The sequence below is a fragment of the Gossypium hirsutum genome, chromosome A03, assembly GCF_007990345.1.
Source record: "Gossypium hirsutum isolate 1008001.06 chromosome A03, Gossypium_hirsutum_v2.1, whole genome shotgun sequence".
Classification (NCBI taxonomy): Eukaryota; Viridiplantae; Streptophyta; class Magnoliopsida; order Malvales; family Malvaceae; genus Gossypium; species Gossypium hirsutum.
The window spans coordinates 67,291,592-67,317,833 of NC_053426.1; the positions used below are offsets into that span (position 1 = coordinate 67,291,592).

Below are 26,242 nucleotides of genomic sequence, written 5' to 3' on the forward strand. Positions count from 1 at the left end.
AACCTGGGCATTCTGTTTTGAAATTTCAAGGTGCAGGGGACACACGACCAGACCACATGCCCATGTACTAGACCGTGTGTCACACATGGCTGAGACACACACCCGTGTCGACGAAAATAGGCCATTTTAAGGCTAATTTTCTCAGCTTTTTAATATCAACTTGCATACAACATAGAAATACACTAATATATCTCAACCAAGCAACCAATTCAAGCCAAAATCATGTATTAAACATAATATGTCATTGCAAAACTCATTTACATAAACTTACTAAAATAACTTCATTCATTAATTTACTAATATCTACTACTAAATTCTTGCAAACAAACACTGTAATACCCCGAAAATTTTTATAGTAAAATATTATCCGTGATATAGTAAAATAAGGAAATAAAGTGACAAAAAGGGAAATTTTGAGTTATGTCAATATTGGGAAGTATATTATGACATATTGATTCAAGAAAGGATTAAATTGTAAATGTGAGAAAAGTTTTGTGGCCCAGGAGTAAATACTCAAAATTTGAAGGATTAAAGTGTAAATATGAAAAGTTGAAGGACTAATAGTGCAAATATTTTAAGGGTGGAATGATCTAGAAACCAACGAAAATTGATGAATTAGGACCAAATTGAATAGGTGAAGAATTATGAGGGACTAAATTGTAATTTTACCAAATTAAGTGATGACTCAAGATTGGAATTTTAAAAGATCACAAAAGGCAAAATGGTCAATTGGAAGAGAGAGAAATCTAGAGACAATGATTATGTTGGAGATATTTTAGATAAATTAAATAAATATTAGTTTATTAATACTTTAAATTGATTTTTAAATAATATTTTATTATTTTATTATTATTTTACTTAATATATATATGTAAGGAAAGAAAGGGGAGGATGATCACCATTCTCATGCAACTAACGTGAGAAGAAGAAGAAGAAAGAAAGTTTTCTTTTTCTTACAATTTAGTCCTTCCTCCAAAAATTCATTATTTTCACCTAAAAATTGAAAGAATTTCGATAGCCATCAAGAGATAAAGATAGCAAGGAGATGATGGGGAGCAAGAATATCAAGTTGGATTCAAGAAATAGAAGCTGGAGGAGAGAGAAAAATCAAGTTAAAGATTGAAGTCAATAAGAAAAGGGGAAGAAATCCTTGTTGGATGGAAGGAAAATTCGATGGATGTCTGAGAAGGAATTGACGGTAAAAAGGATCTAGCCCGGACGGGTGATCCTATCCTAATATATCCCTCCCGAAGAATATGTGGAAAATGGATTTTGTAACACCCTTAACCCGTACCCGTTGCCGGAGGGTTAAAGAGTATTATCATATACAAAAGAGTCATATCAAGATAATTAGGTATAGCGATTTATTCTTAAGTTCAATTCAATTAGACATTGAAAACATTAAGCAAATCTCAACCACGCATTCACATTAACCATTTGGAACACATATAGTAACTTATCAAGCCATTTTCGCATGGCTACCCATATATATACATCATCAAAAAGATAGCTATTTAACAACAAAAAGTCAAGCTTATACATGCCATTATCGAAATTTAACTACTAGAGTACCAAGAAGCTTAGATAGTGTGGTCGACTTCGACTTTGAGATCCCCGAGACCGTAGCTGACGAACAAAATCTACAAAACAGAGAATTAAGGTAACGAAGTAAGCATTACTATGCTTAGTAAGTTTTAAGCAATGCAAACAATTAATTTACTTATAGATCGATTATTCAAATTTTCAAGAAATCATTCCTAGATAATTTCCATTTTGGCCAAGTATCCATGAACATAATGCATATGTAGCAAATTCATGTCACTTGAATCTAAACTGAATTAAAACCAAATATTGAAATAAAAAATAAGATCATAAGAACTCGAAAAGCATCTCATTAACAAGTTTTAACCATGTTTGCAACAAAATCACAAATTCACTACAAGTTGTCTTCCTGAGCAACAATCACTAAATTATTTATAACTAGAGCTAAGAAACTCCAAATCAAGTGCTGTTAATTTTCCCTGAAAATAGACTCATATATATTCCATCCATAAAATTTTCAGAATTTTTGGTCTGACCAATCAATACCAAATTTTTCTTGAAGTTTTCCCTTGTTTCACTGTTTGACTATTCTGACCACTCTTCACTACGAACCAAATTTCTCATTATACAGAATTCAAAATATGTTATTATTTATTTCATTTGAAACTAGACTCATTAAGGAGTCTAAGAATATAAATTTTATCTTATAACCATTTTTGTACCATTTATAATGATTTTCTGAAAACAGAACAGGGGACCTCGAAGTCATTTTGACTCTGTTCCATGCCACTTCAAATATCTCATTATTGGTAATTCTTTTGCTTACACGGTTTCTTTTATAAAAAAACTAGACTCATTAAGATTTCATGACATAATTTATTCAGCCTCTAACTTAACTCCCACAATTTATGGTGATTTTACGAAATCACGTTACTACTGCTGTCCCAAGCAGATTTATTACACATTTTTTGCATTCATATTATTTAACATGTATATCACCAAATCAATCTCATGTAACCTTTCACCATAACCGAATACACACATACACATATGATATTTTCACATATACTTCTCATTTCGCATTCATGATTCAATTCCGATCAATCTAACATATAAAAGTATATAATACATACCTGACCAACTTAATGCATTGAACAAATTCAATGGTGGTTTCCTCCGAACATTCGAAATCACAATCTTACTCAAATCACTGGCATTAAGCCTGCTAGGTTTTTAAAACCCGAGTCCAATTTCTAGTACAAAGCCTGCGGGATTTAACCCGGATATCTATTAGCAGCACAAAGCCTGCGGGATTTAACCCGGATATCTATTACCAGCACAAGCCTGCGGGATTTAACCTGGATATCTATTGCCAGCACAAAGCCTGCGGACTATAAGTCCGGATATATTCCTTCAATGAGCACCATACATATTTATTTACAATGAATTCAATTCATATAACATCTCAAAATTTTGGTTTATTTACTCATTCGAATAGTGATATGCCATGCACCAACTATATAATTTTTTTTTGCTATAAGCTTGAAGCATAATTTATTCGTCATATCAAGACATTATCAAGATGCACTAAATGTGACTATCCGAACTTACCTCGGTATATTGGGACGGTTGTGGATTGTCTACTCTATAGCTTTCTCTTTTCCCTTATCCAACTTTGATCCCCCTTGCTCTTGAGCTAAATAAGTATAAATAGAGATGTTTAATATTTTGATCAATAGTGTTTACTTATTATTCACATTCGGTAATCAAATATCAAACTCATTTTATAATATATTATCATTACCACAATTAGTCTTAAACCTACCGATTTCATAACTAATACATGTTCATACACAAATGCTACTTTCGCCAAATGCTCATGTAATTAAGGTAATAATTTATCATTCAACTTTCAAAACCAAACGTCATTATATTACTAAATATACATGCACCCACATACATAAGCTCAATAATCATAATATAACATCATGTACTTATATTACTTATGTGGCCGAATATACTTGGTCATACATACACATAAAAAAAATCAATTCCAAATTTTCATTTCATTTACTCACTAAGCCGAATACACTTACCATGTTCACATACATTCTTCAACAAACTCCTCTTTAAATTAAGCACATATTCGGCAAAAACAATGGTAATTTAGCAACTTTAATTTAACTCTTATTTTCTTATAACACATTTTAAGCATTCTTTTATTCTATCAACTCAAAACACACACATTATTCAATTATAAACAAATTTATGTTTGGCAATGGCATCAAACATGATAGCCGATTCTTCCCACTTAGCATCTAATGCATCCATATGATCATTTGTTTAGTTCAAACACCTATCTACCATTATTCATCTAAATTAGCATGAAACAATAACCATATCTTTTATTAACTATCATGGCCGAAAGTTCTACTCATTCCTAAAATCAAAATTTTAACATGGGTTACCTAAAGAACTTGGTAACTAACTCAAAATTAACTTAAATTTCAAGAATTTAACTTAAACTTCTTACCTTAATGAAAACCTAAAGTGGCCGAATGGTTCTTCTCCCCAACTCTTCTTTACATTCGGCTAGAAAGAACAAGATGAACACCCTTTTTTTTTCACCCACTTTCTACTTTTAATTATTATAATTCCATGATATTAAGCCATTTAACTAAAATAATGTTAATATAAAATTCATATATTATATTTTAACTAGTAACATGGCCGGCCACTATCTAAAATGGGTAATTTAACATGCAAAACCATCCTTTTCAACACATGCATTAATAGACCATTTTAAAATTAACCTATCACATTTCAAAAGTGTCTCACATAAGTCCTATTAAATAAATTCACATGCAAATGACTAAATCAAAGCTTGAATCTTTCACACATGCATATTCACATATAATAAGCATCGAATATGACGGTTAATTATTTTTATGACTCGGTTTTGTGGTCCCGAAACCACTTTCCGACTAGGGTCAATTTTGGGCTGTCACAGATTTAGCCCGAATGGGTAATCCGAATTAGGGTCTGAATTTAGCCTGGACTGGTAATTCAGATCCAAGCTCATTAGAGTAATTGTCGTTGCAGGGGATTTAGCCTAGACTGGTAATCCCGACAATACTCTATGAGTTTATATTACAGGGGATTTAGCCTGGACTGGTAATCCTACTGTAAGGATGAGGTTCACGGGAGTGTGCTCTCTAATATGAAATACGTAAGACCATGGTTGAAAGATACCATGGTAGCCTGATATGAAATGTGTAAAACCATGGTTGAAAGATACCATGGTAACTTGATATGAAATGTGTAAGACCATGGTTGAAAGATACCATGGCAACATGACAGAAAATGAGTAAGACCATAGTTGAAAGACACTATGGCATCATGTCAAAGATAAATAAGACCGTGGATGGGAGACGCTATGACATCTGTTGAACAATTGATATTCAGGTAATATGTATCAGATGACGAATGGTTATATGAAATAATTATGAAGATAGATAAACGAAATAAGTATAAGTACATGGAATATAATTTATGTTAAGTTTGATATAAGATATTACCGGAATAAATATACATAAAATATATGGAAATGATGGAGCATGAAATATTGATATAATGAAATGAATGATATATGCTTATGAAGAAACGGTAAGAGAATGATATGTTTCATGACATGTACATATATGATTATCTTTGATATGTTGATACAAGGAAATTATGTAAGTAAAGACAATTATTAAACTCAAGTGTGACATGTCGAGAAAATAAGTATATCAATGTTGAATTTATATGAAATATGTGCAAGTATACTAACAATGATGTGGCTTGACGCTTAGACAAAGGTCAAGCTATTGATTGAATGGTAACATGTTTAATTATAAGAAGCATTGAAATAGTAAGTACTTAGATGAAAATAAAATTGAAGATTTTGCAATTTTTTTTTTATGATCCCGATTTAATTCCGGTTGGTTTTTAATGTATGTTTGGTGCTTCGAGGGCCCAATAAAGAAACGTTATGATTATTTTCAAAATATGAATAATAAATGACTTAGAATTATCTGAAAATATTCAGTAAACTCCGGTAATGCCTTGTACCTATTCCTGCAATGGATACGGGTAAGGGTGTTACATTTAGTGGTATCAGAGCTACGGTTTAGTCGATTCTCGGACCAAACATAATATATGTGAAGTCTAAAAACATGTGTCATTATAATATGTGATAAGTATGATATCTCCCGACTCTGATGAGATTTGTTTTACTTATAAAATGAGATGCTTTCTAACCCAAGATAATTTTGAAATACCAAAAACGATACTCAAGAATATGAGTAAAAAATTGATTTTTAAATGATATTTTATTCTTTTATTATTATTTTAAAGTATTAATAAACTAATATTTATTTATTTAATTTATCTAAAATATCTCCAACATCATCATTGTCTCTAGATTTCTCTCTCTTCTAATTGACCATTTTGCCCTTTGTGATCTTCTAAAATTCCAATCTTGAGTCATCACTTAATTTGGTAAAATTGTAATTTAGTCCCTCATAATTCTTCACCTATTCAATTTGGCCCTAATTCATCAATTTTCTTTGGTTTCTAGATCATTCCACCCTTAAAATATTTGCACTATTAGTCCTTCAACTTTTCATATTTACACTTTAATCCTTCAAATTTTGAGTATTTACTCTTCGACCACAAAACTTTTTTCACTTTTACAATTTAATCCTTTCTTGAATCAATATGTCATAATATACTTCCCAATATTGACATAACTCAAAATTTCCCTTTTTGTCACTTTATTTCCTTATTTTATTATATCACGGATAATATTTTACTATAAAAATTTTTGGGGTATTACAAACACACACATATATATGCATCATTCACATTCATAATTCAAGTTTAACTCTTTTCTATTCAACCCTATACATGACATATAAACCATAGGATTGTATTACAAAATCGACTGGAGAAATCTAGATAGTGTGTCCCAATGTGTTGATTCGATTCTCCAATCTCACGTTAATCTATAAGAGACATTAACAACACGAGTAAGCTTAATGAAGCTTAGTAAGTTCATTGGTTTTAAAGTTAAATCTTACCGAATATAGTATAACAAATCATAATTATGCAATTCACTATCACTTCCTACCAATCACAATTTCAAATGATGAAATTCACTTGATTGAGCTCAATATTAATAACTACTTAAATTCTATCACTTTAATCCATATGACACTTACTAATCTTTGTCAAATTAGAGAACGTTTTACGGAATTGAGTACATCGTTTAGTTGATGCCATAGTCTAACTATGGTCTTACACGTATATTTTCATGGCCTTACCATAGTCTTACACTCGTAATTCCATAACCCAGTTATGGTTTTATCATCAGGATGTCATAGCCCATCTATGGTCTTACACTTGTACACATACTGCCATAGTCCAACCATGGTCTTACGTTCACGGTGCCATAACCCAGTTATCGTCTTTTCACTGGAATGCCATAGCCCAGCTATAGTCTTACATTTAAATATTGTCATGGTCCAACCATGGTTTTATCTGTCAATTCATCTTTTGTCATGGAACGATCGTACTCAATCCTGCATTCCACTTAATTTGAACATTCAATTCGATTTTCATATTATTACAATAATCATAAATCAATAAAAAAAGATATGAAATAATACATTATATCATTCCTAAATAACAATTTATCATGAAAGTTTAACTATATGAACTTACCTGGAGTAGTTTGTAAGGTTGTAGAAATTCAGAGTCTAATCTGTTAATTTCTCTTTTTCACGTTTCTCTTCGGGTTCTTGATCTATAATGTAAAATTATTTATTCATTAGCATATAATTCAATTCTAATTCACTTCACAATTTATGCCCTTAAATTTTTGAAATTACACATTTACCCCAACTTTATTAGTTTTTTTACAATTTAGTCTTTGATCAATTAACCCATCAATTGAGCTAAATTTTCTCAATTAATACTTTAATCTAACTATTTTATGCTATATACAACCTTTGATATTTATAATTTCAACACCAAATCCTAACTCTAAACTTTTTCATAATTAGATCCTAAAATCATTTTCTATTGAATTTTTTCTATTGAATTTACTTAATAAAATCCTCATATAATAAAATTAAAACTTCAAATCCATGTTAATTCATCATAAATTTCCAGAACTTATCTATGGTAACTTAAACAATCACTCATGAAATCAAAAACTAATGAAATAAACAATTAGACCTAGTTGTAAAAGTCTCAAAAACATAAAAATTTCAAATAAAAAGCAAGAATTTAACTCACTTCTAGCAAAAAAATATGATAAACCAACTTAGAAGGACTCTTCAATGGCTGTTTTTGGCTGAAGAAATGTGAAGATTTGTCTGGAATTTCAATTTGGCTGAAGAAATGTGAAGATTTGTCTGGAATTTCAATTTAGTCTCTTTTTTTTTACCTTAATTCCCAAATGACCATTTTGCCCCTAAATCATAAAATCTAAAGATTTTTTTTCTGCTTACGATGTTATAGCTATCTTCTTTGGGCTAATTTTCCCTCTAAGTCCTCCCTTATTTGTCACTTAAACTATTTAATCACTTTAGCAAATTTTACACCTTTTTTAATTTAGTCCTTTTTAATTAATTAACTATTAAAATATTAAAATTTTCTTATGAAACTTTAATACTAACTCAATGACACTCCATAAATATTTCTAAAAATATTTATGGCTCGATTTATGAAATAGAGATATCGATTCCTCGTTTTAACCCAATTTACCTAATAAATTCTTTTAAATCATAAAATTAACTAATTTAATAATATTTCTAAAATCACACTTGACTCATAAGTATTAATAAATTTTCAAACTTACTCGTTGGATTTAGTGGTCTCGAATCACTGTTTTCGACACCATTGAAAATTGGGCTGTTACAAACCCATATTGCCAAATTTATTGCCATCCTCAATCAGCCTTTTAATTTTAAAATTTCATAAGAAAACCAAGCAATTTTCAACATTTTATCTATTTAGTCCTTAAAATCAAAACTATACAAAATTACTTTACAAAATAGTTCAAATTCATCATCAAGCTTCAAGTTGAAGCATAAACATCAAGAAAGCTTCAAGAAAATCAATGACAAGTTTTCAAAACTTTGACACTTTCACAAAATAATCCCTGAACTAAATAGATTAAGTTACGACGATTTCAAAAATATAAAATTCATAAAAAACCGTTTCATTTGGTTTTTGTTTTATTATTTTAATCATTTTAATTTATTAAAATAAAACATACAACCAACCATCAACATTATTATGGTCAAATTACCATATAAAATAATATTTTTATATTCAAATTGCACTTATACATCAATAGTGATTGACTTTTGCAGTTTTTATGATTTAGTTCTTTTTTCTTTAATTAACTATTAAATCACTAAAGTTTTGAGACCAAACTTCAATACACCTATATAATAATACTTATGGGCTCTATTTGCAGAAACGAGGTCCAGATACATCATTTCTAAAATCACTTGACTTTGGGGTCAAACCACTTGTACTTAATTATTTGTTCAATTAGCAAAAATTATCAAATCAAAATTTCATATAATATTATATTTGATTCGTAAATATTAAATAATAATATTTATAAACTCTCTCGTTGGACGTGTGGTCCCAAAACCACTATTTCTGACATCACTGGAAAACAGGCTGTTACAGATAATATACTTCAGCACACTTAAACCCACGTCCTCCTGCACTGACAGTAATACCAATACCAATTGAGTTAAGAATTTTTTTTTAAATGTTTTGAAATGAGATTTATTCATATCATTGTAAATATATCTTTAAGACTTGGTAAACTTTTTAAATAAGTTCTACACTAATATCCAAGGGCGAAAATAAAAATTTTGTTTAAGGACGGAACTAAATGTAAATTTAAATAAAAATTAAGTTGGTATAATTTTATAGCTCGATCTCAATAGTTTTCTTTTTAAATTTAGATTTATTTTTTAAATTTTTTAGAAAACATTTTATTTAATTTTAATTAAAAAAGTATCTTTAAAATATTAATTAAAAATTTTTCACTATCTAAATATGTTTTTGCCTGGTTTTAAATATGCTCTGTTTCGTTGCAAATTCTATTAGGAAAGCACTATATTTAAATTTTATATAATATTTAAATTATCAATATTATATAAAATCTTATAGTAAATTTTTTCAGTTTTCAAAAATTATAAATGATAAGGTCTCAATTTTTAAGGAAAAAAAATATTATAATTAAAATATGAATAAATTATTTAATATTATAATATGAAAATACAGAATTATATTAATATAGAAGATGGAAAACAAGTATTAAAATACATAAAAAGTAAATATTTTAAGACAAATTCAATAATACAAGTTTATTACCACTCCACCTATATTCATTAATGAATAAACTTTAAATGTCTTGATAATGTCATCAATTGAGTTTGTGCAAAGTCAACTCAATATTAAATTTTTTAAATTGAATTTTATTGTCACCATGATAACATTTTAACTTGTTATAGTAAAATGGCAATATCATGATAAATTATTGAAGTGCATTTAATATCATTAATTTACCTATTTAAATTTTCTTTTACTCCTAATTGAAACTGTTTTTATTTATTTATTTTAATTTCGTGCATATTGCATATGTGTAACTATTATTATTAGTTTCAAACCACACATTTCATTATTTATTATATGTTACTTTTTACGTACACTTGTGTTCTAAATACACAATACACAAGCGTGTGATAAAATTCTTAATATAAGTTTATTAAAAAATAATTTAAAAAGGAAAATCTAATTAACAAAGTAATGCTAGGAGAACTCAAATAATCTATACTATTACTAAATTCATGTTTGAGTTGGTCATCTTTTTAAAATTAAAATAAATTATATTAATATTTTCAATTTTAAGAAAATTTATGGATATAATGAGATTTAGAGCCATACTAATTCTATTAATAAAACTTTAAATTTATTTGAAACTTTATTTTATTTTTATTATATACAAATTACTATTAAATAATTAATTTTAAATCTGATTTCCAAACAGTATTATTGATAAAATTTGTGGTTTCTATGAAAATAAATTAGATTGTTGCAATTTAACACAAATTATATTTAAATAAATGGATGCATTGATATGATAATTTGTAACGTAATAGTAGCATTGGCTTTTGAATAATGTCCACTTGCAATATCCGTTGTTATATCCTTCACGGCGTTACCTCTTGTGGATCAAAACCTTCCATCTTTATCCTCTCCTCCTCCTTCCGCCATGACAACGCGGCCAACACCTCCGCCCGTCCACATCGACCTCTGGCCCATCCTTTCCGAATCTAAACGCATAATCAACGCCCACTCCCGCTTCTTCCTTGCTCTCTCCGTCCTCTTCCTCCTCCCTCTTTCCTTCTCCTTCTCCGCCTACCCCTTCATCAATCAACTCTTTTCCCAATCCTCCACCCCCACCATCGAAACCCACCTCAGTTTCCTCCACACCCCTTTTCAACTGTAAAAACCCCCAACAATTCCCATCAAATACCTCCTCTTCACTCTCCTATACACCCTCTTCATCTTCATTTTCTCTCTCTTCGCCACCGGTTCCATCACTTACAGCGTTTTCCATGTTGAAAAGTCAAAAATGGTGGGAGGTGCAATTGGCACCGAAAGAAGAAAGTAAAAAGTGGTTGGCAAGTTGAGTTTAAAGTTGAATGGTATAATTGCAATTTTGGTCCCTAATTTTTTAGGCCATTTGCAAGTTAGTCCCTGAACCTCAACTATAAATAGGCCTAACCATTTCTCATTTCAATCATCCCAACCAATCTTTCTCTCTTAGTTTTCTCTCTTCTCCCATTTGAGAATTATTAAGGAATTCTATTTGTTTGTAATATTTTGGAGATAGTAAAGTTATCATCTGGTGTTAGTGCCCGAGGACGTAGGTATAATTTACCGAACCTCGTTAAATCTCTTGTGTTCTTTCTTGTCCTATTTTTCTTTCAATATTTGAGGGTATAATAGTAGTATTTAATTGTGCTATTAAATTACTATAGAAGGGATATTCTGTCTAAGGAAAGACTTGGTATTTAAGAGATCTATGTGATCCACCTCTCTTCCCTGGGAATTGAACTTTGTGTGATTTTTTAGTACAATAATTTACACGCTTCCGACCCTATTGGAACAACAAGTGGTATCAAGAGCCGAAGGTTAATCGTAGTATGCTCTGTGGTTGCAGTTTAAACTGATCTTCCACATCAGAAAAGATTTCCTTAGGTATATTGAAAGATTATGGAGAAAACGGTCGGTGTAGGAGCTTCAACATCGTCCATGTGGACAAGACCGACAATTGCAAATGCAAGATTGGCCGTGGAGATCTTTGATGGCACGGGCCATTTTGGTATGTGGCAAAGTGAGGTTCTAGGTGCCCTTTTTCAGCAGGGTCTAGACATTGCCATTGATGAAGAGAAACCAGATGATGTACAGGAGAAAGATTGGAAGGCGATCAATCGGTTGGCATGTGGCACAATTCGATCATGCCTTTCTCGAGAGCAGAGGTATGCTTTTTCAAAGGAGACTTCTGCAAATAAGTTGTGGGTGGCACTTGAAGAAAAATTTTTGAAGAAAAACAGTCAAAATAAGCTCCACTTGAAGAAAAGACTGTTTCGCTTCACATACGTTCCAAGTACCACAATGAATGATCACATCACCAAATTTAATCAGTTAGTCACTGATTTGCTGAATATGGATGAGACATTCAAAGATGAAGATTTGGCTTTGATGCTGTTGGGGTCACTTCCTGAGGAGTTTGAGTTCCTAGAAACTACTCTACTTCATGGCAGGAGTGATATATCTCTGAGCGAAGTCTGTGCGGCCTTATACAGTTATGAACAGAGAAAGAAGGACAAACAGAAAAACTCAATCAGAGATACAGAAGCTTTAGTAGTCCGAGGTCGTTCATACACTCGGAAGAAAACTCAAAAGGGGAGATCAAAGTCAAAGTCCAGACTCGGGAAAGATGAATGTGCTTTTTGTCATGAGAAAGGCCACTGGAAGAAAAATTGTCCAAAGCTGAAGAATAAGGGAAAAGCTGCTGTAGATGCTTGTGTTGCTAAGCATGATACTAGTGACTCTGAACTATCACTGGTTGCATCATCATCGTCGTTCCATTCAGATGAGTGGATATTGGATTCGGGTTGTACCTATCATATGTCCCCTAACCGGGAGTGGTTCTCTGATTTAGTAGAACTAAATGGAGGAGTTGTTTATATGGGCAATGACAATGCCTGTAAAACTGTTGGGATAGGTTCAATCCAATTAAAGAATCAAGATGGATCAACCAGAGTTCTGACTGATGTTCGGTACGTGCCCAGTTTGAAGAAAAATCTCATCTCATTGGGAGCCTTGGAATCCAATGGTTCAGTTGTTACTATGAGAGATGAGATTTTGAAAGTGACATCTGGCGCACTTGTGATATTGAAGGGCATCAGGAAAAATAACTTGTATTACTACCAAGGTAGTACAGTTATTGGAGCAGTCGCTGCAGCTTCCGGTAACAAAGACTTGGACTCAATGCAGTTGTGGCATATGAAGTTGGGACATGCCAGCGAAAAATCCTTACAAATTCTGGCAAAGCAAGGATTGTTGAAAGGTGCAAAGGCTTGCAAATTAAAATTTTGTGAGCACTGTGTTTTGGGAAAGCAAAAGAGAGTGAAATTCGGCACTGCTATCCATAATACAAAAGGTATTTTGGAATATATTCACTCAGATGTGTGGGGGCCTTCCAAAACACCTTCGTTGGGAGGAAAACACTACTTTGTTACTTTTGTTGATGACTTTTCCAGAAGAGTTTGGGTGTATACCATGAAAACTAAAGATGAAGTGCTTGGAGTTTTTCTTAAATGGAAAACTATGATCGAAAACCAGACTGGCAAGAAAATCAAGCGGCTTAGGACGGACAATGGAGGGGAATATAAAAGTGATCCGTTCTTCGATGTGTGCCAAGAGTATGGTATTGTTTGACACTTCACAGTTAGGGATACACCACAGCAGAATGGATTGGCAGAGCGTATGGATCGAACATTGCTGGAGAAAGTTCGATGTATGTTGTCCAATGCTGGGTTGGGCAAGCAATTTTGGGCTGAGGCTGTGACATACGCTGGCCATCTTGTTAATCGTTTGCCATCATCTGCATTAGAAAGAAAAACTCCTATGGAGGTATGGTCTGGAAAACCGGCTACAGATTATGATTCCTTACATGTGTTTGGATCCACTGCATATTACCATGTGAAGGAGTCAAAGTTAGATCCGAGGGCAAAGAAAGCTCTCTTTATGGGAATCACTTCTGGAGTGAAGGGATTTCGTCTTTGGTGCTTAAGCACAAAGAAAATGATCTGTAGCAGAGATGTTATCTTTGATGAATCTGCCACATTGAAAAAGGTAGCAGACAAAGATATTCAGACGAGCAATACTCCACAGCAGGTGGAGTGTACTCCAAAACAGGTGGAGTTTGAGCAGATGGGGATTTGCCCAGTTAATAAGTCTAATTCTCCAGCCACAATGGAGGAATTAGAGGTTGAAGAGGTTCTGACCCAAGAACCACTAAGTACACCAGAACCAGTTGCAGTTGCAAGGCCACGGAGAGAAATTCGTAAACCTGCTCGATTTACTGATATGGTGGCCTACGCCCTTCCCGTTGTTGATGATATTCCTATCACTTATCAAGAAGCAATACAAAGCTTAGAAAGTGATAAATGGAAAAGCGCCTTGGATGAAGAAATGCAGTCTCTCCTGAAGAATAATACTTGGGAATTGGCGTAATTACCGAAAGGTAAAAGGGCAATCGGATGCAAGTGGGTATTCGCAAAGAAAGATGGATCTCCTAGCAAGAAGGATATTCGCTACAAGGCAAGATTGGTAGCTAAAGGCTACGCTCAGAAGGAGGGAATTGACTACAATAATGTATTTTCCCCTGTTGTGAAGCATTCCTCCATTAGAATTTTGTTGGCCTTGGTAGCACAGTTGAATTTGGAGCTAGCTCAACTTGATGTTAAGACGGCTTTCTTGCATGGTGAGTTAGAAGAGGAGATATATATGACTCAGCCCGAAGGATACGCAGATGCTGGTGGTAGAAATTGGGTTTGTAAGCTGAACAAATCGCTATATGGATTGAAGCAATCCCCGAGGCAGTGGTACAAGCGATTTGATAGCTTTATGAGAAGGCAGAAGTACACAAGAAGCAAATATGACAATTGTGTATATTTGCAGAAGCTGCATGACGGATCTTTCATTTATCTACTCTTGTATGTTGATGATATGTTAATCGCTTCAAAGAGCCAAAATGAGATAGATAAGCTGAAGGCTCAGTTGAATCAAGAGTTCGAGATGAAAGATCTAGGTGAGGCCAAGAAGATTCTCGGCATGGAGATAAGTAGAGATAGACCGAGAGGCAAGCTCTGTTTAAATCAGAAGCAATATCTGAAGAAGGTATTACAATGTTTTGGTGTAAATGAAAACACAAAACATGTAAGTACCCCACTTGCTTCTCATTTGAAACTTAGTGCTCAATTATCTCCGAAGACTGAAGATGAAAGAGAATATATGGCGAAAGTCCCATATGCTAATGCAGTTGGGAGTTTGATGTATGCGATGGTGTGTACGAGGCCTGACATTTCACAAGCTGTTGGAGTTGTGAGCAGGTATATGCATGATCCTGGAAAAGGACATTGGCAAGCTGTGAAATGGATTCTACGGTATCTTCGAAAAACCGTAGATGTTGGTTTAATTTTTGAACAGGATGAAGCACTTGGTCAGTTTGTAGTTGGATATGTTGATTCCGACTTTGCTGTTGATTTAGATAAACGTCGTTCAACTACGGGGTATCTGTTTACTCTTGCGAAAGCCCCAGTGAGTTGGAAGTCTACCTTACAGTCTACAGTAGCTGTGTCTACTACAGAGGCAGAATATATGGCAGTTACAGAAGCTGTTAAGGAGGCTATTTGGCTTAATGGATTATTGAAAGACTTGGGAGTTGTTCAAAGTCACATTAGTCTATATTGTGACAGTCAGAGTGCTATTCATTTAGCGAAAAATCAAGTCTATCATTCAAGAACCAAGCATATCGATGTAAGATATCACTTTGTGCTGGAAGTCTTTGAAAAAGGAAAAATTCTACTTCAGAAGATTCCGACAGCAGATAATCCCGCAGATATGATGACCAAGGTGGTAACAACAATCAAGTTTAATCATTGTTTGAACTTGATTAACATCCTGAGAATTTGAGCACCTTTAGGTGTATGGCGCTCGAGAGCGCATTTGGAGGCACTACAAAAGATAGCTTTATCAAATTTGGGGAGTTGAAGGAAGTGTGTGAAGATGTGATTATCTTAATCAAATCTTCAAGGTGGAGATTGTTGAAAAGTCAAAAATGGTGGGAGGTGCAATTGGCACCGAAAGAAGAAAGTAAAAAGTGGTTGGCAAGTTGAGTTTAAAGTTGAATGGTATAATTGCAATTTTGGTCCCTAATTTTTTAGGCCATTTGCAAGTTAGTCCCTGAACCTCAACTATAAATAGGCCTAACCATTTCTCATTTCAATCATCCCAACCAATCTTTCTCTCTTAGTTTTCTCTCTTTTCCCATTTGAGAATTCTTAAGGAATTCTATTTGTTTGTAATATTTTGGAGATAGTAAAGTTATCATCTGGTGTTAGTGCCCGAGGACGTAGGTATAATTTACCGAACCTCGTTAAATCTCTTGTGTTCTTTCTTGTCCTATTTTTCTTTCAATATTTGAGGGTATAATAATAGTATTTAATTGTGCTATTAAATTACTATAGAAGGGATATTCTGTCTAAGGAAAGACTTGGTATTTAAGAGATCCATGTGATCCACCTCTCTTCCCTGGGAATTAAACTTTGTGTGATTTTTTAGTACAATAATTTACACGCTTCCGACCCTATTGGAACAACATTCCACGGCTTTTATGGCCGACCCGTCAAGCTCCTATCCGCTATCAAGTCAGCTTTCACTTCCTTCTTCACCCTCGTCTCCACTTGCCTTGAAACGGAGCTTATCATTTCTGGGATCCTTTTAATTCTTGCTTTGATCTTCCTTGGATTACTCCAACTAATCCAACTGTTAGGCTTCCATGTTGATTCCACTTCGCCCTATTTCATTTCCTTGTGTCTTGTTTTCGTAATTACTTTCTTGTTTATTGTACTCTATTTGCAAGTTAAGTGGGTATTTGCTTATGTTGTTGTTGTAGTTGAATCAAGCTGGGGGCTTGAACCATTAAAACGAAGTAAAAATTTAGTTCAAGGACTGAAAAGAATTGCTTTCTCTATGCTTCTGTTTTACGGGTTCTTCAGCGGGATTTTAATCTGGGTCTCAGCTGCAGGATGGGGTTATGCAGCTGCTGATAAATGGAAAAGTTGGGCATTTGTTATACATATTGTGAGCACTTCCACTTTGTTCATGTTGATTATGCTTTCTTATTTTGCTGCAACTACAGTTTTTTATATGTATTCCAAGGCTATACATGGAGAGCTTGCTGGGGAGATTGCTGAAGAGTTTGCAAGAGAGTATGTCAGTTTGCCTTTTGATGATGGGAAAGTTCCTCATGTTGTATCTGTTGTTTATGGTTGATGAAAGTAAGACTAGGGTCCTTTTACTTGTTTACGGTTTGTTTACTTTAACTTGTATATGTGAAAACAAAGATGTCTGAACAATGTTATAAAAGAATAGCTTCTTATATGTTAGCATAATGAATGTTAAACCTTTTCGTGTTTGTTGGGAATGCTTGTCCTTGAATTTTGGAGAAAAGTGTTTAATCTTATTAGTTTTGTTTAGATTCTTCCTTGTGTTTCAGTGTTTAAACTGTTGAGAAAAGTGCTGGTACTGGAAATGTGATATGTTGCTTGAATAGGATATTAGAACATATTATGATTTCTATATGTTGTTTATCTTTCTTTGGTTGAACATTTGTTGACTGATTCATTTACTTCCTTGGTAAATTTCGGTTGTTGGACTGCCAGATCTTCATGCTTGAAAGCTTTGAAAGTATCTAGGATTATGGAACCAATCCACAAATGAAGCTTATAAAACTGACAATGTTCCCACCGAGATAAACCTTAAACATTATTGCCCTAATCTTTTTAACTTTAAATCTTGAGGCTGAAACATTGAGCAGATTTGTAGTGAAAGGGGAAGTATTAGGCTACAAGATTGCTAAAAGCAAAGATGAGCTAGAGAACTCATTCTGCAGGATCTGTGTAAAAGAAGCTTTTGTTTCACTAACAGTTTCATGCTTTGAATCTTGTTTCCTTTGGATTTTGCTATTTGCCTTTTAGTCAAGGAAATTAGGATTGGAGGCCTTATTGGTGAAGTGCATCTGAAGACGAACGGAAGCCTTGCTGAGTTGCATTGTCAAATGGCTCAGCAGCATCCAGGGCATGGTTGAATAGTGATTCTTTCGAGCCTTCAAGGTAGCATGGCTATGGGGATGGGAGATTGTGTGCATGAATGTAATTCCACTCTGCTTTCTGAAGATGGCTGGTCTCTGCTTAATTCAGTTGTCATAATTGAACTAGTTGATTAATTCAGCTTCTTCATAAGAACTTAACCATATAGTTTTAGGGAAGATAATATTGGGATGTAAAAACTGGCACACTGTCGTGGTCTTAGGCAGGACTTATGAATGTCACATGACTTCAGCTGTATATTAGAGTTCAACTAGGTATCCAAGTGTTTTCGCTAACACAATTGAGCAGAAGCAGATAATATAGGTTACAAATTTTGTTGCACTGTGACACAACCTGATTTCTAAATGAACTGAAGCCTATGCTAGCTGACCCATTTGCATCAACTCTTAATCGTGTTGGAACAATGCATAAAAGAACAAGAAGCAGATTAACATGAGAAAGCAATGTAAACAAGCCCTTGAATGGTCATCTTCTTGTCTCATTTCATTTGCTGCATATTCATAGCTTAGCAGCAATGACCTCACGACTTCATATGTTGAAAACCCTTATTTTTCAATTTGAAATGAATCAAATCTCAGAGTATGAAGGGAGATAAGAAGATTGCCGAATGGAGCACAGATCGTGAAGAGTAAGAGAGGAGATTCAACATGCACTACCTGAAATATTTTCACTTGTTTTCAGAAACGTTAAGGGAAGCCCACGAGGAATCGTCCTCATCCTGTTGAAAACCAAAGAGTACATTGCTTAAGGGACTCCATTATTATCTACCGCAACAGATGCTTCCTGGAGGATGGAAATATCTTTTGACCAACTAACCCCAAATGGATGGATGAATATCTGGTAGAGCTGCTCTCAAGTGAGGAGGCAGTTTTCCCAACTGAACTTCACATAGCTCGTCGGCACTTCGAGCTACTTGTGTGCGAGATTATTGGTTCCAGTGACAGTTTAGTATTGTAAGAAGAAAATTAAAATCAATGCGGTCTTTATAGCGGTCATCCGTTTTAACATTTTGTTATAATAATCAAGTTTCTAGTATAATCAATTTTTTATATTTTATTTTAACATTTTAGAATAGCTTTTCACTATTAACAGCAAGATCCATAGTTACGAAATAAAACATATTCTCTAAAATTTAAAGTAAAATTATAGCTATTCTATATAAGCAAACCTATTAATTATAATTTATTAAATAAATATATTATTAATTAAAATATTATTTTGATAAAATTTTTAAATTTCACATAAAAAAATCTATTACTCACATTTTATTAAATGAAAATAAGCTTCAAGGAGTGAAACTAAATATTCTACTATGAATTTGGAATATTTTAAATTTATAAATTGATTATTTGAATTTAATAACTCATGATAAATTAATTAATTTAAATTGATAACTCATACTGATTAATTGAACTTGTTAGATATATAAATTTCATAATTAATCATTTGAAAAAATATAAAATAAAATATGCACAAAAGCAAGAATACAAGTACATGTTATATGTCTTTTAATATTGTAAAATAAAATAAGCTTTCTTTTTTCAAACATAATTCTTACTTTCTTTATTTGGCTTACAACAATTATCTCTCTCTAACAATCACATATCTATTATTTATTTTTTAGATTAAAAGAAAGCAACGATTAGGTGATAATGGGAACTAATCAACTTCTATACCCAGGGCAGCAAAGCACTCATCAGACGTCTGATTCAATAGAATTAAATAGATTGATTAAACTTCAACAAATTGTGACACTCTAGGAGAAATAAAATTTTATATTTCGAGAAAATAATTATAGTTAAAAGAAAAGCAGAATTATAATCAGTCCAACTAAAAAAATTATAAAAATTAAAAGATAATATATTTTAGAAAATTATAAAATGTAGTTCCATCGGCTAGAACTGTTTTAAAGGTTAATTGGTTCTTTTGCGTCTTTTTTTTTTACAATACTACTCGGATTAGTTTGCAGTTAAACAAATTTGATCCTATTCAAAAATTGATAGTTGATAAAAAGTTAAAAGGCATAAAAAAAAATACATTGTTACAAAATAATAGAATTTTATAATTGTTGGTTTTTTAAAAAATAAATTGCAATTGAATTGGAAAGAATTCATATGTAATATAAACTTAGTTAGGGATTTAATATTTGAAAATTAAAATTAAAATCTTAACCATCCCAATTTTTTTGGAATATGAGGAGACACCTCTGGGTTTGGTTCCCTCATTTTATTCCGCTATCTCTACATAAAAAATGGGCCAAGAGCCCAAACTACTGTTGTTGCTATGGTCAGTTCATACTTCACCACTTGGTGGCCTTCGCGACTTCTCTCTTTCCACGCTCACTCTCTCGCTTCTGCAATGACCACCCTTTACATGCCATTATTCAGATCATGCACCAATCTCAGATCACTAGCACAACTCCATGCCCACCTCTTAGTTACTGGGTTTCACCATGACCCACTCCCTTCCACCAAGCTCATTGAATCCTATTCCCAAATGGGTTCTTTTCAATCTTCCAAACTTGTTTTCAGATGCTTCCCTAACCCAGATTCTTTCATGTGGGGTGTTCTAATTAAATGCTCTGTTTGGAGCAACTTGTTTCAAGATGCCATTTTTCTCTACCTCACTATGATAAAGAATGACCAACTCCACATGAGTAACTTCATATTTCCTTCTCTTTTGAGGGCCTGTTCTGGTTTTGGTGATCTGGGTATTGGTGAAATGGTCCATGGGACCATTATAAAAAATGGGTTTGAGAAAGATACTGTTATTCAGTCTTCACTTCTTTCCATGTACGGCGAAATGGGATGTTTAAGTTATGCTAAGAAAATGTTTGATGAAATGACAATAAAAGACTTGGTTTCCTGGAGTTCGATTATTTTGAGTTATGTTGAGAATGGGAAGGCAAATGAAGGCTTGGAGATGTTCCGTTTAATGGTATTGGAAGGTATTAGACCGGACTCCATAGCAATGCTTAGTGTAGCTGAGGCTTGTGGCGACTTGGGATTTCTGAAATTAGCAAGGCTGATTCATGGTTATATAGTGAGGAGGAGGATTGAAATTGATGGTTCATTGGCTAGTTCCCTTGTTGCAATGTATAGCAAATGTGGTGACTTGGATAGTGCAGAGAGGATCTTTCTAAATATAACGAACCGTAGTACTGCATTGTGGACTGCAATGATATCTAGCTATTTTAGAGCAGGTAGGTTTGCAGAAGCGTTAAAGTCTTTCTTTGATATGTTAGATTCTCGTGTGGAACCGAATTCAGTGACCATGATGAGTGTTTTAGGGTCTTTTGCAGGGCTAGGCTGGCTTAGAGAAGGGAAGTCGGTTCACTGTTACATTATTAGGAAAGAAATGGATCTTGAGTACGATGTTTTAGGGCCTGTTTTCATAGAACTATATATGAAATGTGGAAAGTTGAACTATTGTGAAAAGGTTCTTCACGTTGTTGGAGGAAGAAATATCGTGGCATGGAATATGGTCATATCAATTTGTACTGAGAAAGGGTTGTTAAAAGAGGCATTGGCACACCTTGTGCAGATGCAGACCTTGGGATTAATGCCTGATTCATTCAGCCTAGCAAGTTCTATCTCAGCTTGTGCTGATGGAGGTTTATTGCTGTTTGGAGATCAGATGCATGGTCATATCATCAAAAGAGGCCTTTCGGATGAGTTTGTCCAGAATTCGCTAATTGATATGTACTCAAAATGTGGCTTGACGGAATTAGCATACACTATCTTTGATGATATCAACGAAAAAAGTGTTGTAACATGGAATTCTATGATTTGCGGATTCCATCAAAATGGAAATTCTGTAGAGGCAATTAGCCTTTGTGATCAAATGTACTTGAACGGTCTTGAGATGAATGATGTTACTTTCTTAAGCGTGCTTCAAGCATGCTCCAATTTGGGTTATCTTGAGAAAGGAAAATGGCTTCACCACAAGCTTCTTACCTATGGTGTAAATACAGATCTCTATATCGATACAGCTTTAACTGACATGTATGCCAAGTGTGGAGACCTTGTAACAGCCCAAAGGGTTTTTGATAGCATGTCAGAGAAAAGTGTGGTGTCATGGACTGTGATGATTGCTGGATATGGAGCACACGGTAGGGTGAATGCTGCCATCTCACTTTTCAATCAAATGGTAGAGTCAGGCATAAGACCTAATCAAGTTACCTTCATGAACATTCTTTCGGCTTGCAGTCATGCAGGATCTGTGGAAGATGGAAAATCTTATTTTAAGTCGATGAGGGATTTTGGTGTTGAGCCCAACTCAGAACATTACGCCTGTATGGTTGACCTTCTAAGTCGCGGTGGTGATCTCAGTGAAGCATATAGAATCATCAAATCGATGCCATATCCCGCAGATGCAAGCATTTGGAGTGCGCTGCTTAATGGTTGTCGAATCCACCACAGGATGGACATGATCAAAGCCATTGAAGAAGACCTTGTAGATATTCATACAGATGACACTGGATACTACACCTTGTTATCTAATATATATGGTGAGGAAGGAAACTGGAAGGAATTTGAGAAGGTGAGATCATTAATGAAAGGCATAGGTCTTAGGAAGGTTCCTGGATATAGCTTAATTGAGCTTGATAAGAGAATTTATAGATTTGGTGTTGGATCTACTTCTCTTTATCAAACTAAGGAAACTTTTAGTTTTTTGGAAAATTTCCAAATTTTGGCTCAAGAACATGTTTTTTATTTAGAAAACCAATAATTTGATGATTGTTAGTGCCATAACTTCCAACTTCCAAGGATGTTCTATCTGAAATTATCAAATTATAGCATAACCACCAACATAAAAATTATACAAATTTCCAGTTATTTCTTTTTTAAAATTATAAAATAATAGTATAACTTTTTATAAAAAATATATAATTTATTGAAATAACATATATGTTGTAATTTTAATTTATTGTTAAAATATAATTACATTTATTGTTTATTAGTAATTGATTGGAAACTATTGTATCTAATCTCATCATAAAATTAATAATTAGAACTTCTTTTATACAAATAATTAATTGTGTTATGAATATCTTATTAAGTGGATATCCATCATGATCAAGATAAAGTTTTAATGTACTTAAAATTCTAATAGTTATTAGAATTAGATCACTACTTCTTTTATACTTATTATGCCTATAAATAGAGACTCTCGTGAAGCATAGTAATTACCCCTTTTGATTAATAAAGTAGATTCTCTGTTGCTTTCATATTTTCTTTATTCTTTATTCTCTCCATTTTTCTTTATTTTATAACATGTTATCAGCACGATGATTCTCTATTTTTTTCAAAATCTTTCGAGGTAGTCCCACAGATGAAATTCTTTTTCACCTTAAACTTTTACCCTTACAACTTCATCTTCGGGATGTTTAAAGATTCAATCTCAGAATGGATTATGGTTCTTATTCCCGATCTTTGATTTATTGTACAAGCATGGGTAAAGTATAGATTTGGTAAGAAACTTTTATATTTCGACCATATTTTCTTTTTCAATTAAGGTATGACTACTATAAATTTTTATTTGACATAAATTTCACATTCTGATGGTATTTGATTTTTGCTTTTCTAGGTTAATTTTTTTTATGTACAAGACATAATTGTTGAATAGATATGTTTGCTATTAATATGATATGTTTTCTATATTTTTTTTTGGTAAATCATTCTTTTTGAAATTTTTTTAATTAAGTTATATTATGCATAATATTTAGATGTTTTGATTATTAAATTCTTGTTATTAAATATTCTTAAAATTTTAATTATGGTGGAAAGTGTTATTAACCTATCATTGTTGATTAAAGGGAAATTTGATAGGATCTATTGAGTCTTATTAACTTGCTGATGTTGAATGATTGTATTATATCTTTTAAATTGAATTTATAAATATTTTATTAGAGCAACATAAGATTTTATAATATATATGTGGTATTGAAATTTGATATAATATGTATCGGATAATTTTCAAGCATCGTACATGAAAATTTTAATTATTTGTAACATCCTGAATTAGGGCCTAGTCGGAACAGTGGTTTTGAAACCACAAATTCGAGATATAAATAATTATTTTATGATTCTCATGAGCTTTATGTTATGAATACATGATTACGTGAAAGTTTCATGAAGAAATTCTATAACAGCCATAACAGCCAATCGAACAAACCTACCCTATAGGGCTCTCCTTGTGTTATCATCCAAGTTGATGAATCTACCCATTATCTCCCTAATGGCTTTGATAACACTTTTCCTATACGTAAACCTTGAGATACCTGGGAATCGAATCTAAACGAAAACACTCGACGAGAACGGTTAGCTTGTGGAAAAGTATTCAAACTAAGGTTGTACAGTAAGATAATTCCCAAACACTATCCACGGTTCTTCAGTAAGTGCTCAGACATAGTCATCTTCTTCATATATTTTGAAAAAAAATAATGTTTTCAATATCCATAATCGTTATAAGTTTAACACTTTCCACAAGTTATAGATCTTATTTGAGAGTGTGTAATAGCCAATTTTCATGCCTAGAAGTTTCACTACAACTGTCATTGATGTACTCTTATATAAAATCTGATGAACACGATTAGAAGATTTGATCGACGGAATGACATCCTCTTTCCAACAGTCACATCACCCTCAAGCAGTTGAACATCATCCATATCTGTTTCTAGAACCTCTTTACTCAATGATCTCTTAGATCCAATCAACATGTCCTTAAAGAAGATACTAGCACCCTGTTCATTTTTCTTTCTCACCGGTTGCTTCTGTAGATCTTTCTCGCGAGAATCATATTACATTTCTATACCATCAGTTTCTCTAATATTAAGCTTTTTGATGTATTTTTTAGGGTTAACAATGATGATGTAATATGCCCTCTTTAAGTTCTTAGTTCCAACAACGCGGTGTGAAAAATTTCCCCCTCTATCAATTATAAATATTAAATACTTGTCTTGAAGGCTTAAAAATTTGAGTTTCATATTTGATGTCTTCATTGAAATTTGACAACTTATGAAAGATGTTACAAATTATTATGAATTTTCAAAAAGTGAACTCCACAACTTCAAATAGGTAGACTTTAAGACACAGTCAACTATAAAAAAATTGTGGTGAAGTAAATCTAGTTTAATACTAAATTTGATTTGTAAAGATTTATTTAAAATAGTAATTAAAGTTTTTGTGCACATTCATAATATGGGTTTAAACATTTTCATCCCTCTTCTTTTTCCCCAAATATTATAATAAGTCAATGAGGTATTGGCTTGTTAACAAAGGCAAAAGCCTGAGTACTCAATTTTGAAACCCATCATATGTAATTATATGAGTGGGTTTCAATGTCCTACTATAACAACCCGATTTTGAGACTAGTCAGAACAATGGTTTCGAGACCACGAATCTGACGTAGAAAAATTCATTTTTATTATATTTTTTATGGTCTATAGTTTTATAGAACTATTCTATAAAAATCTCGTTTGCAAATTTTGACGTTTGGGCACTCAATTTAGTCAAAAGGACTAAATTGTAAAAAGTGAAAAAGTTGAGTTCTACTTGTTAAAGGTGTCCAATTGCTATTAGATTTTAGATTAAAGGTCCTTAGTTTGTAATTAGACTGCTGGATAAGTTAGTGGACAAAAATGGACATGAATAGGTAAAATTTCAAAGTTATGCATTAAGGGCATTTTGGTCATTTGGTAAATAAAAGAATAAAAAGGGAAAATTAAGTCAAAATTTCTGTCCATCTTCTTCACCTTGGCTGAATTTTTCAAGGAGACCATATCTAGGGTTTCTTCAACTTTCAAGCTTGATTGGAAGTATATCCTAGCCCCATTTTTAATGCTCTTTACATTTTTGAAGTCCTCGTAACCTGATTTACCTATTTCTACCATTATTTTAAAGTAGGATTCATGTTTAAAAATTTACCCATGTGTGACATGCATGTATTTTGATGTTTGATGGAAGATACTATATGTTTAAGGTGTGATAAATAACTTTTACTAAGTGATTTTTAGTGAAAATGCATAAAATGGACTTATTTGTAAAATTTGTAAAAATGGGTAGTAGAAATGTGATTTGATGAACAATTTGGACTTCTATGAACATGATTTAGGTTCGGTTAGGCTTGGGTAACAAAGAAAATTGATACATTTC

General features: G+C 32.8%; 1 protein-coding gene across 1 annotated transcript; it reads left to right on the top strand.

Moving 5' to 3' along the window:
• The first annotated feature begins 20,382 nt into the window (after positions 1 to 20,382).
• LOC107887367 (putative pentatricopeptide repeat-containing protein At1g69350, mitochondrial) lies at positions 20,383 to 22,891 on the top strand. Its single transcript, XM_016811574.2, has one exon. The coding sequence runs from the start codon at positions 20,445 to 20,447 to the stop codon at positions 22,815 to 22,817; it is 2,373 nt and encodes a 790-aa protein (XP_016667063.2). The 5' UTR covers positions 20,383 to 20,444; the 3' UTR covers positions 22,818 to 22,891.
• Positions 22,892 to 26,242: the final 3,351 nt, after the last annotated feature.

Coding starts and splice junctions, on each gene's coding strand:
- LOC107887367 (XM_016811574.2), top strand. CDS start 20,445: ATGACCACCCTTTACATGCCATTATTCAGATCATGCACCAATCTCAGA.